The 16638-nt window shown below is 46.3% G+C and overlaps 2 protein-coding genes across 4 annotated transcripts in view; one reads left to right on the top strand and one right to left on the bottom strand.

The window, feature by feature from the left end:
* The first annotated feature begins 1658 nt into the window (after positions 1-1658).
* Positions 1659-16462, top strand: VPS26C (VPS26 endosomal protein sorting factor C). Of its 3 annotated transcripts, XR_005956868.1 has the most exons (9): positions 1659-1815; positions 4733-4876; positions 5621-5770; positions 7435-7515; positions 9331-9405; positions 10236-10386; positions 11899-12051; positions 13330-13668; positions 16335-16462. XR_005956868.1 is itself a non-coding variant. In XM_041487782.1 (8 exons), the coding sequence occupies exons 1-8, from the start codon at positions 1759-1761 to the stop codon at positions 13410-13412; spliced, it is 894 nt and encodes a 297-aa protein (XP_041343716.1). In that variant the 5' UTR covers positions 1659-1758; the 3' UTR covers positions 13413-16328. The 3 variants fall into 3 exon arrangements, 2 of the variants coding, with proteins under 2 accessions (XP_041343716.1, XP_041343717.1); XM_041487782.1 differs by lacking the exon at positions 16335-16462 and having other exon boundaries at positions 13330-16328; XM_041487783.1 differs by lacking the exons at positions 13330-13668; positions 16335-16462 and having other exon boundaries at positions 10236-10498; positions 11899-12037.
* The window catches only part of TTC3 (tetratricopeptide repeat domain 3), a 55240-nt gene continuing 53092 nt past the window's right edge, over positions 14491-16638 (bottom strand). Inside the window, exons 45-47 of the mRNA XM_041487786.1 lie at positions 16395-16607; positions 16101-16190; positions 14491-15563 (exon numbers count right to left, since the gene is read on the bottom strand). Coding sequence (XP_041343720.1) covers positions 15456-15563; positions 16101-16190; positions 16395-16607 — 411 coding nt within the window. The 3' untranslated portion in view covers positions 14491-15455. The remainder of the gene's footprint in view (positions 15564-16100; positions 16191-16394; positions 16608-16638) is intronic.

Raw genomic sequence — 16638 nt, 5'->3', positions numbered from 1 at the left:
TTTTTTTTTATGTATGTGGGTTTTTATTTTGGGTTTGGTTTTTTTTTTTGTTTGTTTTTTGTTTTTTGTTTCTTTGGTTTGTGTTTGTGTTTTTGTTCTCTTGCTTTTTTGGGTTTTGGTTGTTTTGTTGTTGTTGTTTGGGTTTTTTATTTTTAGAGAGTTTCTTTGGTGTGTTTTTTTGTTTGTTGGTTTTGTGGTTTTTTAAAATAAATAATTTTATTTCCTGGTCCCTTCCAACCCAAACCACTCTGGGATTGTTTCTGCAGAGGAGCCACCCTGGGGGTGCTGAGCTCTCTGCACAGCAGGATTGGGACACAGGTTCCTTGTGCTCCCTGGTTTGTTTGTGGGATCTCTGTTGCCAGGCTCAGGGGCAGCTCCTGCCTGCTCCAACCAGAGCTTTTCCTGGACACGAGGCTCCAGTTCCTAGAAATGAGTAACCGAAGTACCTTGGAAGAAGTTTCCCAAGAAAAACAGCTGATTGTGAAAGTGATGGCAAAACAAATCTTCACACTCAGAAGCAGCTGTGCTGTCCAGGCTTTTTTTTTTCCTCTTCTGAGTGCCCCTTGGATGGGGTAAAAAATAAAAGAAACAAAAAAAAGCCTTTTTATCTGCCCCACACTAATTAATGACAGTAATTACCTCCCTCAACTACTCAGCTACCTGAATCCTGCCAGTAATATTTAGTGATCCCAGTTAAATACCCCTTTCTTTCTACAATGACCACTTTCCCTCTCCTTCCTGAAATGTGGGACAACTTTAATATCTATGTTTTTCGTCCCTAAACAGGAGCATGCAGTGGGTTTTGCCAAGTTTTCCGTAAGGGCTGCAGAGGAAGGGATGTGGATGGGTTTGGGTACTGAAGGCTGAGGAGGAAGAGCACAGAACCACCCTCCAGGAACTGACAGTGTTATGTTTATTTTAACGATGTGAATCTGAATAAAATCTAATTTAGTGAATAATCTGTGAAGAATGAAGTGAAAATAACGACTCAGGAAAGCAATAACATTCACAACTCGACCGCTGCTTTACAGATTTCCTTCAGGACTTGCAGTTCCGCCGACCGACAAGTCCCGGTTCGGCTGAAATCCCGGGAATCCCGTCTGAGGCCACACCTGGAGGACATGGCAGCGTTTCCCTCAGCGCTGGGGCATTCCCACATTGATCGGTTCCGTGCTTCGGGTTTTCAAGGCGAAATTCCTCGCTGCGTATTTGCGAGGCGCTGCCCTCCTGAATGTCTCGCACAGGCTCGGGGAGCTCTGGGCACCGCGGCCGGGCCGAGTTTGGGAACTCGAAGCGATGAATCCCGCGTGGAATTAGAACGGAGACAAGTTCGCTCCTCGTTTATATCGGTGCTTATGGCTGTGCAATACACTCAGAGGGATACATTTCAGGACAGCGAGGCCTTTCCCGGGCTCCCATTGTCACCGCCCCGCAGTCGCGACAAGCGACATTCGAGGGCCGCGTAAGGCGGCGGCGGCAGCGACTACAACTCCCATCAGCCCACGCGGCTCCCCGGCCCGCAGCGGGCGCTGCGGGCGCGCAAAGCACGCCGGGATCCGTAGTTCCCCGCTGCTGAGGGTGTTGCGTCACTCACCCCGCCCGCGCTTTGCTATGACAACCGGGGCAGTGGGCGGGGCCGCGCGGGAAGCGGCGTCAGCGGCTGGGAAGTGACGGCAGCGAGGACCCGGATGTGGCGGGGGCGGGGCTGAGGCGCACCCCGCCCAGGATCACGTGAGGCGGCGGTCACGTGACACAGCGATGGGGACGGCGCTGGACGTGCGGGTGAAGCGCGCCGGGAAGGTCTATCGCGATGGGGTGCGTGTGTCGCGACAGAGCCCGCGGGGACAGCGGGGAACCGCGGTCAGGGAGGCCACTTCTGCCCTGGGCAGTGCCCAGCCCTGAGCAGAGCCCAGAGGGGCTCTGGGGGCTCCTCCCTGGGGACATTCCAAGCCCACCTGGAGCGTTCCTGTGTCACTGCTCCAGGTGACCCTGCCTTGGCAGAGCTCCCAGATCATCTCCAGAGGTCCCTTCCCAGCCCAGCTATTCCGGCATTCCCTGAGCCTGTCGCGGGTACCCGGGGACTGTCGGGGACACTGCGGGGTCCCCGCTGGGCTCGGGGCCGTGTCCTGGCCCGGCATTCCCGCTGGGAGCTGCCCGGGGCCGGCCCTGGCAGCGGGGATCGCTCGGCAGCGGAGTCGCTCGCCCTCTCCTGTCGCTGCTGCCGCGGTGTCGGCGTCTGTCCCCGTGTCCCTGCCCGTGTGTCCCGGAGCTTTCCCTGTGTCCCTGCCCGTGTGTCCCGGAGCTGTCCGTGTGTCCCGGAGCTTTCCCCGTGTCCCTGCCCGTGTGTCCCTTTCCCTCTGCCCTTCCCCGGAGCTTTTCCCCCGCTCCCAGCTCTTTCCCCGTCCCTGCCCGGAGCTGTCCCGCTCCCGGTTTCCCGGTGTGCTCCCAGCAGGTGCTCAGCTCCGGGATTTTGGGCGTTTCCTTTGGGATTGAGCCGTGCTTTTTTTCCTTCCCCACTTCCTGGGTACCGCGGGCAGACCCTGACCCAGCTCTGCACAGGCTGATATGGCTTGAAGAGAAAAGAATACTTTTAATTTTTATCACTGTTTAACTGGAAATCCTCAATTGCTCAGCAGCAATGTTCAGGTCTGTCTTTTTTTCTTGCACTTCTATAATAAAAATCCTTTCCATCCACCAGAATTCCATTTATTGAATGATTTTAATCCTGGAAAACTGGATTTGAAAGGAAGGGCGTGCAGCATCTGTCCTACAATTGTCAGATTATCTAGAGAATGGCTTTGGCAAAGCTGAATTATTCCCTTTAGGAATGGCTCCAGAGGGGTAAACACTGTCTGTGTCTCACTTTCACATCACTTTGTGCATTAAAAAATGATAAATTATTAGAATTTTGTTTATTTATCTATTTCAGTTTCTCAGTGCTGTGTCTATTTTCAGTTTGACTGAGCTTGGCTTGCTTTATATCACTTTAAAATGAATTTTTTATTGGTATGGAAAGGAATATTCCCTGGGTTTTAAGCTGAAATTAGGATCTGGTCAATCAGTCTGTCAGTTTTGTTTTTACCTTCCACTTTAACTCCATGTGGAAGGGTTTGTAATTTTAGTTAATTTACTGGGCCTGGAATCTGTAAGTCTGGGATGAAAATGATGGAAGAGCTCTACACTGGGGATACAGCATGGATTTTTAGTAGGAATCTCCTAGGAAGAGAAAGGAGCTGCAAACCTCAGCAGGTGGGCTCTCATCTGAGCACAGGGGCAGAATTTTGAGCTGTTTTTTGCATTTCTGAAGAAATATTGAAAGAAAAATTGATATTTAACTTCCAGTCATCCTTGCCTTTCCTGCTCCCAGGCCGTGCCCCCTTCCCATGTGCAGGCAGCAGCTCTGGAATGGGTTGTTGCTGTGTGACAGGAAACATCTCCTTTGTTGAAGCAGTTCACGTGTTCAGGGTTGTCCTTGCTTCTCAGAGTTGAGCTGGACTCATTTTTTAAAGCAATAACCTAATTGCTTGTGCTAATTAAGGCCCCTTAGCAGAGCAGTGCAGAATTTAGGTCAGCTTTTCTTTGCTGTCCCTTTGTGCTCCTGTTCCGGCATTTCCCACTTGCTGCACTTCCTCTTCCCAGGCTCTCAGGATGTCACCCTTGCTTGGATGTGGATGTTTTCCTGCTACCTCAACCCCCCCGACCCATTTTTGCCACCCTGCACCACCAGGAAAGACAAAAACCTGCCAAAATTCCCATTCTGCTGGAGATATCCTTGTTTGCAGAGTGAGCAGTCGGGATTGTCCCGTGGCTGGGGGGAGCTGTTCCTTGGGGCCAGCTTACCTGGGCAAGGAGCAGGAGAGGAACTTTATCCCCAGGGAACTCTCCAGTTCTCAGTGACCTGCTGCCCTTTCCAGCTGGGATTATTTCAGGATTGAAGCAGATTCTGCAGTGTGGGAGAAGGGGAGGATATACCATGGAGTGTGGGAAGGGAGTTTTGTGCTGCTCTCCTGCAGTTCACCAGGTTTTGAGTGTTACAAAGTCTGAGGATGCAGCATTTTTGTGCAAAGGATATTTTGTGGACAGCACATCCTTCATGGGATGAGTGACAACATCCCTGGAGCCACACAACTCCTGCCTTTCATTCAGATTCACTTCAAAACTGTTTTTGTGTTCATTTTTTGTATTATAAATCTCTTCTGCTCCACTCTCAAGGTGAATCTCACCTTCAGCTTGGCCATCCCTTTTCCAGTTGTGCCTTTCCTTCCCTCTCCTGTGGGTGACCATCCCAATTTTCATACAGCAGTTCCTCCTGGCAGTTTATTCCAACACAAACAGAACTTGGCTGTTACCAGCTGACCCAAAAGAAAGGTTTTTCATCTTCCTGGACAGAAAAATCTTGAAATTGTGGGAAGAAGTTGAAGCTCAGGTTAATACTTCAGCCAAGAGGGTGATGATATTTCTAAGGAAAAACCAAAAGTGCAGAGCTCTCATCCTGAGCTTGGGATTCTGATCCTGAGCCCTGGGATTCTGGAAATCCAGGAATTCTGGTAGAGTTGAGATGCTGTTGTTTCTCTTTCTCACCCTAAATCCCTTCATCAGTGTTTGTCTGTCCTGACAAGGTTACACCATTCTTTGGGAGCAGGATTTTTTTTGAGTTTGGAGATCAGTTCCAGGCTGTTTAGGTAACAACTATGAAAAAATGGATTTAAACAAATGTTTTCCTCTTTCTTAGGAAATTCTTTCTGGAGTGGTGGTCATAACCAGTAAGGACACAGTGCAGCACCAGGGGATCTCCTTAACCATGGAGGGCTCAGTGAATCTGCAGCTCAGTGCCAAAAATGTGGGTGTGTTTGAGGCCTTCTGCAACACTGCCAAGGTAAGGCCTGCCCAGGTGAATGTTTTTAGCACAAAAAACTTTGTTTTTCTCAAATGAAACCTTTCCTTCAAGGCTCTCAGGTGGTCAGAGCTGCTCATGGTGTGGAAGGGATGGGAAGCAGGGAAATGCTCAGCTTTATCTGGAGCCTGGAGCCCCTTTGGGCCCTGCCAGAGGCTCTGAGCTCTCCCTGGAGTTTCCCTTCTCCAGGTGAGCACCCTCAGCTCTCCCAGCCTGGCTCCAGCCCTGGGATCAGTTTAGTGGCCTCCTCTGGACTCACCAACAGCTCCACTTCCTTCTTGTATGGGAAGCCTAAGAGTTGGGGACAAGAATGGCAAAACTGCAGAGAGAAAAGAAATGTCATGTCCAAGCCACCTGCCCAGTCACATCACAGTTAACCCTCATTGTAGTGAGAGACTTCCCCTAAATAAGAATAAACTGCAGAGGCCAGGGGGGATGGCTCAGTGGCCTCGGTCATTCCTGCTGCTGTTAAGGGTCATAATTTAGGAAATAAAGCTCCACTTCCCAAAGCTGGTGAGCTCCCTGAATATCTTTGGTCATTAATGTGATGCACCCTTAAAATAGAAATTGTTTTCTTGAGCAAAATATTAATGTTTATTTCTATTGTAAAAAAATATTCCAGCAGTTTGTGTCCCTGGGATTCTGGAAATCCGGGAATTCTGGTGGAGTTTAGATGTTGTTGGTTCTCTGTCTCAGCCTAAACCTCTTTGACATTTATCCTTGCAGCCTATTCAGATTATCAACAGCACCATTGAAATGGTGAAACCAGGGAAGCTCCCCAGTGGCAAGACAGAAATTCCCTTTGAATTCCCACTGCAAATGAAGGGCAACAAAGTTCTCTATGAGACATACCATGGAGTCTTTGTCAATATCCAGGTGAGGAAATCCTGTCTGGAGAGAAAATGGGAATTTTCATCTGCACAATGTCTTCTGAAGCAGCTCTTAATCCATGGAAATTGAGGAGGAAGTTTGGTGGTGTTTTCTTTTCACACTGACTGAGCCTTCCACCCTTTATGCAGTAAATTTTTTAAGGAGTGATGGCACAAACAAGATGTTTGACCTGTAATACCTCAGCAGAGCATCTGTAACCTAAATTTGATCCATCCTGATGTGGTAGGAAACTGTTTCCATTCCCTTCCTAAAAAAAACCCCAGCACCACAGTGTGGTTGTATTCCAGATAAATGTGTAATTTCCCGTGGTGTTGAGAGCAACACAAATCAGGAATTGTTTGCTTTGCTGGGATGAGGAGCAGTAATATTCCCTGCCCAGATCTGCATGGAATACCTGCTTGGACACAGTCTTGTGGAAATAGAGTTCTGAAATTTGATCATTTTTTGGTTAAAACTTGCCTTATCATAGGTGGTTGGTTTGTTTGGGTGGTTTTTGGTGTATTTTTTAGGGGGAAAGTCTTTCTTCAGCCATCTCTTGAAGATAAATTCCGTGTTAGACAATGAAGTTTGATGCCACTGAAATGAAGAAAACAACCTAATAAACCAAATCACCCCCAGCAGCCTATCAGAAGTAACTAAAAGAAAAAAAAAAATCTCTTGTTTTTTGTCTGTGTTTGGGTGTTTTTTAAATCCTTTCCTTTTATTTGCTCAGTTTTGGCTTCTTCCCTCATGCAACAGCTGTTGTTTGTGGTAGGGATGTCAAAAATGGTGCAGCACTGGTTGAGTTGCTTCCCATATCCCAAATAATTTGCTGTGATCAATCAGTCAGTTTGAGCTACACTTTAATGAGGAATATTTATTTTGTCATTCCTTCTCTCCTCTGTGGAGCTTTTCTTGGATAAAATATCATTTAAATTTAATAATTTAAATTTCAGCCAAACTTTGAGAGTCCTGCTCTCCTGAGGAGGGAATTGTGACACAGAGGTGCTGGTTAAGAGACACTTCCTAAACCTCTGGGCAGTTTAATTGAGCCTCTCTTTCTTGATTTAGGGATTAATTGTGGGTTCAGGTCTCAGTTTAACCTTTAATCAGACACTGCTGGGGGGCTGTGGCCATGAACCAGAAGTCAGGAACCCAAATCCTGGTCTGATGGAGGAATTAAAAATCAAACAAAACAAAAAACCCCCATCCCAGCAAGTTCCCTGTCCTGTAGGGACACGGAGAGGCTTTGTTGGAGATGAAGTGTAGGATTTCTGGGATAACCAAATTCTTAATATTTTTCAACTGCTGGTTTATGGCTCCCATTTTAGGGGAGCAAATTGGAAGCAAATTCACCTCATTGCCTGATTTTAGTGCTGCTTTGAGCTCAGCTGGGTGGCTGAAGCTCCCCGTGAAATATCCCAACAACTGTAAATTCAATCCCACAATGAAACCAAAATTAAAGGGGCTGAAAACAAAAATACAAAATACAAAAATACATCACATTGATAATCCCTTAACTAAAACAGGGTGAAAAATCACCCTTAACTGGATAAAACAGCAACAACTCTCTGCACAGAGGCCGAAGGGAGGTGAAAATTTGGGAAGGAGGAAGGAAATCTGAATTAAAGCTTTTCTTTTTTTCCCCTTTTTTCATCCCCTTCCCCCAGTACACCCTGCGCTGTGACATGAGACGTTCCCTGCTGGCAAAGGACCTGACCAAGACTTGTGAGTTCATTGTCCACTCCCTGGTGAGTGTGCTTTCTGTTCATTTTGCAATTAATTAATTCTTTTAATTGTTTTTTTCTCCCCACTTCACTTTAAGGGAAAAAAATAAACCCAAATAAACCCATGGAAATTGTGATAGTGACATGAGGGATTACAGAAGTGTAGATTCAGAATATCCTGTGTTGGAAGAGACCCCAAAAATCATCAAACCCAACTCCTGGCCCTGCACAGGACACCCCAAAATCCCATCCTCTGCCTGAAACCTTTGTCCAAAATGTAGGAGTAAAGGAAATCTGCCCTGAAACAAAACCACCCCAAAGAGCTGTTGCTTGTGATTAGAAAAACCCATTCCTCTCTTAAAGAACAAAGAGGAGTTGGATTTTCAGATGTTTTTACAGTGCCCTGAGTTTATTCTCTTGTTCATCCTTGGAGTTCTGAGACAATGGGGTGGTCACATAAATGTGATGTCATTTTTCCAAACACTGTTTTGAATTATCCCAGCAGTTCTCAGCCAAAGTTTCTAGGTTCCCCCAGTCCTGGAAACGGGAGTTGGGTGGTGAAAAATCCCTGATTTCTGTTCTTCAGGAGTTCTGACTCCAAACTATCACAGCTGGGTCTGCATCCAGGTGCAAATCCTGGAAAGATGGTGGGACAGGCCTTCAGGATGACCCAGTCCCATCCTCAACCCAAACCATGTCCCACATCCAGGCTCCTGAACACTCCCAGAGACTCCAGCACCTCCCTGAGCAACTCATTCCAATGCCTGACCAGCCCTGCAAGGGAAACAAGGGAAAACTTGGTTCTGATTTCTGATTCTTGTTTCTAATCCTAATCCTTGTGACAGGAGGTTGGACTCCCAGAAAATGCTCTGCTGGTTCTTACAGAAGTTCCTGTGTTGGATTTGGGGTTGGTTAAATTGAGCTGTGCTGTCCAGAGCAGCTGAGGACAGGCCAGAGCTGATGAAATGTCTCTTTTTCCATCTATAACTTGCTGGAACACCCTGCTTCTATCACTCCTTTGAACTCTAACAGGACAGTAAACATCAAAATCCTTTGTGTTACTCAGGACTTGTGGTGGAAATGTTACTTTAGTTCTGAAGTAACTTTTTAAAAGATGTAGTTTGGTGTTACCAACAAGTTTCCTGTTGGTAAGATTTCAATATTTTCTGCAATGTCTGATGCTACATTTTATTGGTCCATTATTACATTTATAAGTGAGCCACACTTGTCAGAGGAGTGACAAATCACACATCCTGCAGTTTTCCTGGGTTTATTTCTTGTTCCCACTACAGCACTTCTGAGCTCACCAGTCAGTAAATCATGAATCTCTCAGTCAGGGTGAATTAATGAGGTTTTACTGAACATATAATTCTCACTGTCAGTGCTCAATGTACCATTTCCCTTCAGTTTATTCTGTGCCAGAATTTGTCATTTTGGGAAAATGCAGCCAATCTTTTGCTAATCTCTTCCATCTTGCAGCTGGGCAGCAGCAGCTATTTTGAATTCTTGAGCAGTGAGGGCAGATCTTCAGTCAGAGTTCCAGATCAGCCCCTTGCTGGTGGAGAACAAGAATTTATAAAGCAGATTTGAAGCATAAGTTCATTTAGAATCTCCACTCCCCAAATTTCATAATGAAAGGAAACATTCCAAGGGACAGGTACAATGAATTTATTTGTACATACAGAAATGTGAAATGGAGCTTTTTTTCTTCTCTGCTTCAGATGGGGAGGGTATTCCTGCTTTTCCAGGTGGTTTAGGGCAGCCAGCTGTTGTGGTTTTTTAATATTCTCTCTCTGTTTTGGGGATCAGATTTCAGTTTAACCATTCCACTCCCTGCAGTCACAGAAAGGGAAGCTGCTGCCGAGCCCTGTGGACTTCACCATTACTCCTGAAACTCTGCAAAATGTTAAAGAGGTAAAAAGATTTTTTTCTTATTTTATTTTAAATGTAAAGTTTATGTGTTTCTGAGTGAGACCAGAGGAGTGACTAAATTCTGCCTTTTAGATTATCAGGCAGATTATCTTGTTTTGTTTTTCCATTTTCTTTTTCACTTTTATGCCTCATCTCTTGCACTGTGGTGACCAATTGAAGGTGGAATTTTGCTCAGGAGTGGTTAAATATTTTTTATTCCTTTCCTGAGTGAAAAATGGCAGTGAAGCAAGGGAAAACATTCTATACATGGACAGCCAAGAGCCTTTAAAAAGGTGTTTGGAGCCTTGCTTATGCCTTTTTTTACAGCCCTCTGTGGCTTTGGGAAGCCTCAAGAAGGGCAGGCTTAGGTGGGATCTTGGGAAATAGGGATTGTTCCTATGAGGGTGGGCAGGGGCTGGGATGGAATTGCCAGAGCAGCTGTGGCTGCCCCTGGATCCCTGGCAGTGCCCAAGGTTGGACACTTGGGCTGGAGCAGCCTGGCACAGTGGAAGGTGTCCCCACCTCCTTCACCACACGGTTCCAGCTCCTGGATGAATTCTAACAACCAAGTTCTGTCAGTTCTTCCCAGGAAAAGCCCATCCATGGGTGGATGGAGGAGCAGGAAGGACACATGTCAAGAGAGAATATTGTAGGAGAAATTCTGGTACAGAGAGACAGAAATGAATTTAAGCTACATGAGGAATTTCTGAACTCCTGAATTCTCAACTTTGGAACTTTCGGCTAATTTCCTACTTATTTTAAGAGTTTTTTTCTTTTCTCCTTAGTCTGCTCTTTACAGTGGCATCTTTTTCTCCTCCTTCCAACCTTTTCAGAGAGCCTCCCTCCCCAAATTCCTGATCAGAGGGCACCTGAACTCCACCAACTGTGTGATCACGCAGCCGCTGACGGGGGAGCTGGTGGTGGAGAGCGCCGAGGCGGCCGTCAAGAGCATCGAGCTGCAGCTCGTGCGTGTGGAGACCTGTGGTGAGCTCCTGGGCAGGCACAGGCTGCAGGAATTCCCTCCATCCCTTCTGTCTTGGTTTGGAAAGCCAGGTGTCTGCTAAGGAAGGCAGGAGCCTCCCCTGAAACGGAAAATGTAAACCTCCTCCCTCCGAATTGTTATAATTTTGAAATTACGGGGCTCTCAGGCAAAGATATGGGAGTAGGAATAACTGTTCTTTATTAGGGAAAAAATAAAAATAAAATAAACAATGCAGTGAACCAAAACAACACTGACAGAGTCAGAACACGACCTGACACCCTATTGGTCAGGGTGCTGGTAGCAATCCAAATTGGAATTGTGGCTGCAGCCCTCCTGGAGGGTCAGGTGTGGTTCTGCTGGAGCAGGGATCCTGTGGAAGGGGTGTAGGCTTCCTCTGAAGATCCAGAGGAAGAGGCAGCTGCTGTTCCTCTGGGAAATCCAGTGGAAAAGCTGTTCTTGCTGTCCCAAGATCTCAGATTGTATCCAGGTAGGAATGCTTGGCTCCTCCCCTGGGCGGAGCATCTCCCAGTGGGATGATGGAATTTGATCAGCCCTGCAGGGACGCTCCCTGGCCATGGACAGCAGAGATCTCCTGGAGGGAGGATTGGCTGTGGGAGAGATAAAGAAAAAACTGCCCAAAGAACAGCAGAGAACTGCCCCAGCTCTGACAGGTGGCACATAGAATACATCTTGCCTTGCAATCTGGGACACCTTCCCAGGGAAACAGGGACCAGCATGAAAGAAGGGCCAGAGCTCTGAGGCCTTGCAGGGTTTGCACTTTGGAGGAACAGCCCCAGTATAATTTAAATTATCTCCATGATCCTTTACTCTGTGAAAACTTGCAGGGCATTTTTTCCCCCTAATCCTGGTGGATCTCTGCTGGTTCTTGGCTTCTTTTTTCTGCCTCTGTCAAGGTCGAGATTGAAGCTCTCAAACAGTGTTTTGTGTTCAGACTCAGGTGTTATTTCTTATCTATATCACAGACATAAAAGCCCTGAGTTCTGCAGTATTCTACTAAAAAGGTACAAAATGGCTAACTGTCTTTCTCTACAAGGCCTTCTTAGGCTAAACTATCCAATTACAAAATGACACTTAAATTATTTTTACTTTTAACCCAATAACTAATCACTTGAAGTCTGCAATGCAAACTTTTCTGTCCTATTACCACCAAACCCATGGAGAAAGAAGGTGGAGAAGGAGCAGCCTCCACCCTAAACCCTCCATCCTGCTTTATATCTATTACTGTATTCTAAACCCTTAAACTCTGAGTTTCCCACCCTGTGATATCACACACTTCTGTTCAAACTGCACACCCACAATCCCAGTTCTGTCATTCCATTTTGGAAGCTTCTCCAGGGCCTCAGGTCAGTGCAGTGTTCTCTTGGGGTCAGTGCCTGGCAGCACAGAAAGTCTGGAATTCTCAGCATCCAGGACTCCAACATATCTCCATTGTGAATTTTGGCCGCTGCTTTCTCTCATCTCCTCCCATTTTCCTCCTCTCTCTCCTTGCCCAGGGTGTGCTGAGGGCTATGCCAGGGATGCCACGGAGATCCAGAACATCCAGATCGCCGACGGCGACGTCTGCAGGGGCCTCCCCATCCCCATCCACATGGTGTTCCCCAGGCTCTTCACCTGCCCCACCCTGGAAACAACTAACTTCAAAGTGGGTGAGTGGGGAGGCATCTCCTGGGAGAGGAGTGGCCATGTTCATTCCCTTTCCATGGGCAGGTGAGGGGATAAATCCAGCAGAGCTGCAGGAGGAGCCCAGGACATCCCTGTGCTTCCCTGAGCCTGAGTCCTGCTGCATTTCAGACTGAGAAAACTCAGCCCAAACACTTCAACACAAACTGCTGTGCAGCCACTAAGCTACTCCTAACAAAATTCCATGATGAGGGACAAAACTCCTCCTCCAGGAGGAGCAGTGGAATACAGGTCATGTGATAAAACACTTGAGGAGTAGTGCAGGAATAAAATTCCCTCTTTTCCTCAGCAGTGAGAACCCCCCCTTTCCATTTCTTCTCCTTTTTGTTTCCCACTCTCCTGCTGAAAGCCCTGCAAGCAGCAAGGTTGGTCACGGTGTGATTCTCTTACCTACACCACGTGCTCCTTCCTGCTGATTGTTGTCAAAATCAAGTATTTTTATTAACAAAATCAGGATTTTCCTCACTTGTTGAAATTAGTACTGCAAGAATCCACTTGGTTGGTTTGTATTTCTTCCCTTGATCCTGCTGGAATCTGTTGGCACAGAATCTGGGTGCAGTGGTTTTCCCCAAAATAATTTTTTTTTTTTTTGCCATTTTAAGCTCTTCACTAGCAATTTACAATGAGAATTTGAATTTATTTTGACTTCTGCTTCCCTTCATTTATTAACTCTGCCTGGCTTTTTGTTCTATTTAGAATTGATTATTGCATCTGACACTGATTTTGGTTTTGAAGGACACAGTGTAGTATCTAAGAGCAGATTTTCCTCTGGAATTTTTGCTCCCCAGTGTGCAGGCCTATTGTCTTCCAGTATTTCATTTCCCAAGGCTGTGACATGCTGGAAACAGGCAATGGGTCTGTCCTGGAATTCTCCCATTCCATGCTTTAAACACCATCTTGGTGGTGTCTTTCCCAAACCATTTTGTTCTTTGATATCTGAATCCTCTTTTCCAGAGGATTGTTTGCCATGGTTTATCAGTGATAAAGCAATCCAGAGGAATTCCGTAAGATTACAACAAAGCAGGATTTTCTGGGAATGGTCCAAGGGCTGGGATGCCTGGGTGAGGTTCTGACCTCACATGGAATGTTTCAGGAGCTCCTGCCTCATTCTGCTGCTAGGATTCAGCTTTCCTGTGGAATTGAAGCAGGATTGCTGCTAGGATTCAGCTTCCTGTGGAATTGAAGCAGGATTGTTCTAGGATTCAGCTTCCCATGGAATTCTCTCTCTTTTTCCCTTCTCCCAGAGTTTGAAGTGAACATCGTGGTCCTCCTGCACGACGACCATCTCATCACAGAGAACTTCCCCCTGAAGCTGTGCAGGATGTGAACATCCACAGGAGAAGGATTTTCTGGGAATTCCTCAGAGGGAAAGTGGAACTTTATCCATGCTTGACTTCAGCTGGAGCCACCTCACTTCCTTCTTCCTGTGGACACTTCTTGTGCTTCCACTTCTCTATTAGCCTGGCCAAGACTTGGCCTCTCTTCATTTCCCAATCCTACTGCCTTCAACAACCATGTTTTTCCCAATTTTTCTCAGGCAAATCCTGAAGGAATCATTCTGTAGCTTTCTACAGCTTGTAGAAGTATGTAGCAAGTTCCTCTCTTGATTTAATTTTGTAATATTTGTTCCAAAGTCCTTTGAAGACCCCTTAAAACTCATAAATCCCATTGTAGCCATACTGGGAGGATATGGGAATTGTTACACGATGAGAAATAAGGTCTTTGAAGGTCTAAAAAATGGTGCTACAACTCTGGAAGGTGGTGCTGTGGGATCTGTCCCAAGGTGGATGGGAAATGAATTATTTCAAATCACACCAAGGAAATTTTGGTCAAACTGGGAACAGGAGTTGGTGTTGAAGGAATAAATTCATGTGTTTGTGACTGTACAACTTAAAGGAAAAGTAATTCAGTAAGAAATAACCTTCCCAACACAAACAGGTTGTGGATTTTGATGTTGTTTTCATGGAACAGCCACAACTTGTGGGTTTTCCATTAATTTTCCATGTGGAGTAGAGGCAGGCTCAGTCTATATTATGGAAATTGGAAGTGTAAAGATGAGCCTCTAAAAAGGCAGAATTAAGAAAACTAAGAAAAATCATTTTCTTTGGTTTGTCCAGCAGCATTGCCAAGCAGGAGAATGTAATTCCAGTTTGGGTCCTGGTGTTTTAGGAAGAAAAAGCTGAAATTTTCCTTTCAGTGTCTGGGAATGGGGAGGAAAATGGTATTTACTGAAACTTAGCACTTTTCCCTGAGACCAGGGGGATTTGGGGAAGAGCTGCAGCCCCCCAAACTTCTGGAAGCTGAAAAGGATTCCAGTGCTGGATTTTTTAGGCCTTAATCCTACAGCACAGAGTAGTTACTCACCCCTAACTCAGAGTGAGCAGAAATACCACACAAACAACAGGTTTGACTGCAGCAGTAATTTTATTTTGTTATTCAAGTGGTAACTAATACAGTGATTAATGAGAGAGGAGTTTAAAACTTCAGCTGGAGAAGATGTAGCAGTGTGGGGAACAAGTGATCCCTGGAATTAGCCAAGAGCTCCTAATCCATGTGATGCTCCCTGGATTCAGACAACAGAATATTTGAGTTTAAGATCCTCAGGCTCTGGTCCTCACTTTTGGCTGTTTGGGACAAATTTGTCTGTGTTGAAGGTGCTCTGGCCACTTCAGACTCAGAAAACAGTGGGAGAAAACTCCCTGAGCTGTTGGAATTCTGCCCCTCCTGCTACTGGTGACCATTCCTGCACAAAATACAGAGGAAGTGCCACTTAAAAATCCTTTAAAAAATCCTTCCCAGTTAAACAGAGCAGCTCTTCAACACGGGGGGAAATTAAAATTTCAACCTTATTTTGAGATTAAAGAACTGATCCATATTAATTTAAAATTCTTGCTTCAAAATGTGACTAAAAGTCATTATTTAAACAATTTGAATTCTCAGCTGTGGGTTTTTGGGGAGAGAGGAGCTGCAAAGACCACACCAGGCTTGAATCCTGGATTATCAATGCCAGAGGAAGGGCATGTCTTGATTTCCAATTCTGTTGGTCCATCCTTTGGGTCACCTACTTGTTTGATATTGGAATAAATCTGAGGGGAAAGCCCCCTCTTCACAGGAATCATGCACTGGCCTTTTAGCTAAAAGAATTTGCTACTTTCAGTGTCCCTTAGCCAAAAATTCAGCAGTGTTGTGTGCTGCCAGCCCTGAACTGCACAGCTTCGGGCAGGAACCAGGAGAAATCCTGGATCTTGGAGTGAAATCCCATGGCCAATGAACCCAGGGTTCTGTCCTGTCCCCCAGCACTGGGCTTGTGCTGCAGCCCCTTTACATCTTGAATTCTGCAGTGAAGGAGTAAAACAGGAGTAAAGCAGGCTCAGCTGGACTTGTTCCATGCAGGAAGCTCAGGGAAGTCCTCGGGCAGCAGAGCGTGGACACGGCAGATGGGGCAGGTGGAATGCTGCTTGAGCCACGTTCGGATGCACTGCGGGAACAGGGAGAGGGTCACAGGCAGAACTGGGGAAGGGGAGCCCAGGGGAGGCTGAAAATGATTGACTGGCACTAGTGGGGAAGCTCTTCAGGGAGTTCTACACCCCCAAATTTCAGTGGTGTGGAACTGTCCTCCTGCTCTGATCAGATTTATTCTGCAAGAACAAATCAGCATTAAAACCAAAAAGGTAAAGGGAGACATGTGGAGTTATTCCAACACAATCCTGGCTTTTTTACTTCATGAATTTCCACTAGCAGGAGGCAAATACAGAGTTTTCAGGGATAACCCATTCCCTGAGTGTGCTGCCAGCAATCCCAACCAAATTCATTCTCTGAAGCATCATCTGAAATCCACTCTGATGAATCATTTTACTTTCAAAAACACCTAAAGCTTTCTGACAGGCTGTGGGTCAAGTTTGGATGGCAAAGGCTAGAAAAAGGAATTATGCCCTGTTGTTTAAGCACAGAAGGGTAAGGGGAGGGTAAAGGGGTTGCTTTTGAGGTGGAGATGAGGAACAGGAGCAGAACTCACCTCTCTGTGGAAGTGATGGCCACACTCGAGCTCACAGCAGTCTCTGCTCAGCTCATCGTGACAGATGGTGCAGGGATCCTCACTGCAGGCCTGGCCAGGAGAGGAATGCTCAGATATTTAAAAATCAGCAATTAACCAGCACAATCTACTCAATTAACAAGGTCACTAACTTTAACCAAGTCTACTGAAGCTTTTGTACACAAAATAAACGAGGCAATTTTTTTTTTTTTCCAGGATTATTTCGTGTCTTGTACAAAGCACATGGCAACAACTCCAGTGAAACAGAAAACTTACAGCACTGTCCTGCTTCCTCCATTTGGCTTTAGGTGTAGCTCCAGCATTTCCCCAGGGCTGCAGGTTTGGCTGGGAGGGGTTTTTACTGGAGGAGGTTTTAGGGGCGGGTGCTGCCCGGAGAGAGCCGGGGCCGATTCCTTCCATGGGCGCTTCCCTGCCCCGCACCGGGGGAGCGGAGCCCGGGGAGTGCAGGGCTCTGCCTGCTGGAGGTGCCTGCACAGGGATCAGAAAGGAACTGTGTTCT

Source organism: Pyrgilauda ruficollis, unplaced genomic scaffold (assembly GCF_017590135.1).
Source record: "Pyrgilauda ruficollis isolate IOZ18807 unplaced genomic scaffold, ASM1759013v1 scaffold84, whole genome shotgun sequence".
NCBI lineage: Eukaryota > Metazoa > Chordata > Aves > Passeriformes > Passeridae > Pyrgilauda > Pyrgilauda ruficollis.
Note: the sequence above shows the minus strand (reverse complement) of the source record. Positions and strands in the feature narration are given on the sequence as shown.

Excerpts from the sequence above, each read along its gene's own strand:
- VPS26C (XM_041487782.1), top strand. The coding sequence starts at position 1,759 with ATGGGGACGGCGCTGGACGTGCGGGTGAAGCGCGCCGGGAAGGTCTAT. Across the intron at positions 4,877-5,620 it reads CCTTCTGCAACACTGCCAAG|CCTATTCAGATTATCAACAG; the intron begins GTAAGGCCTGCC and ends TTATCCTTGCAG. Across the intron at positions 9,406-10,235 it reads CTCTGCAAAATGTTAAAGAG|AGAGCCTCCCTCCCCAAATT; the intron begins GTAAAAAGATTT and ends CAACCTTTTCAG.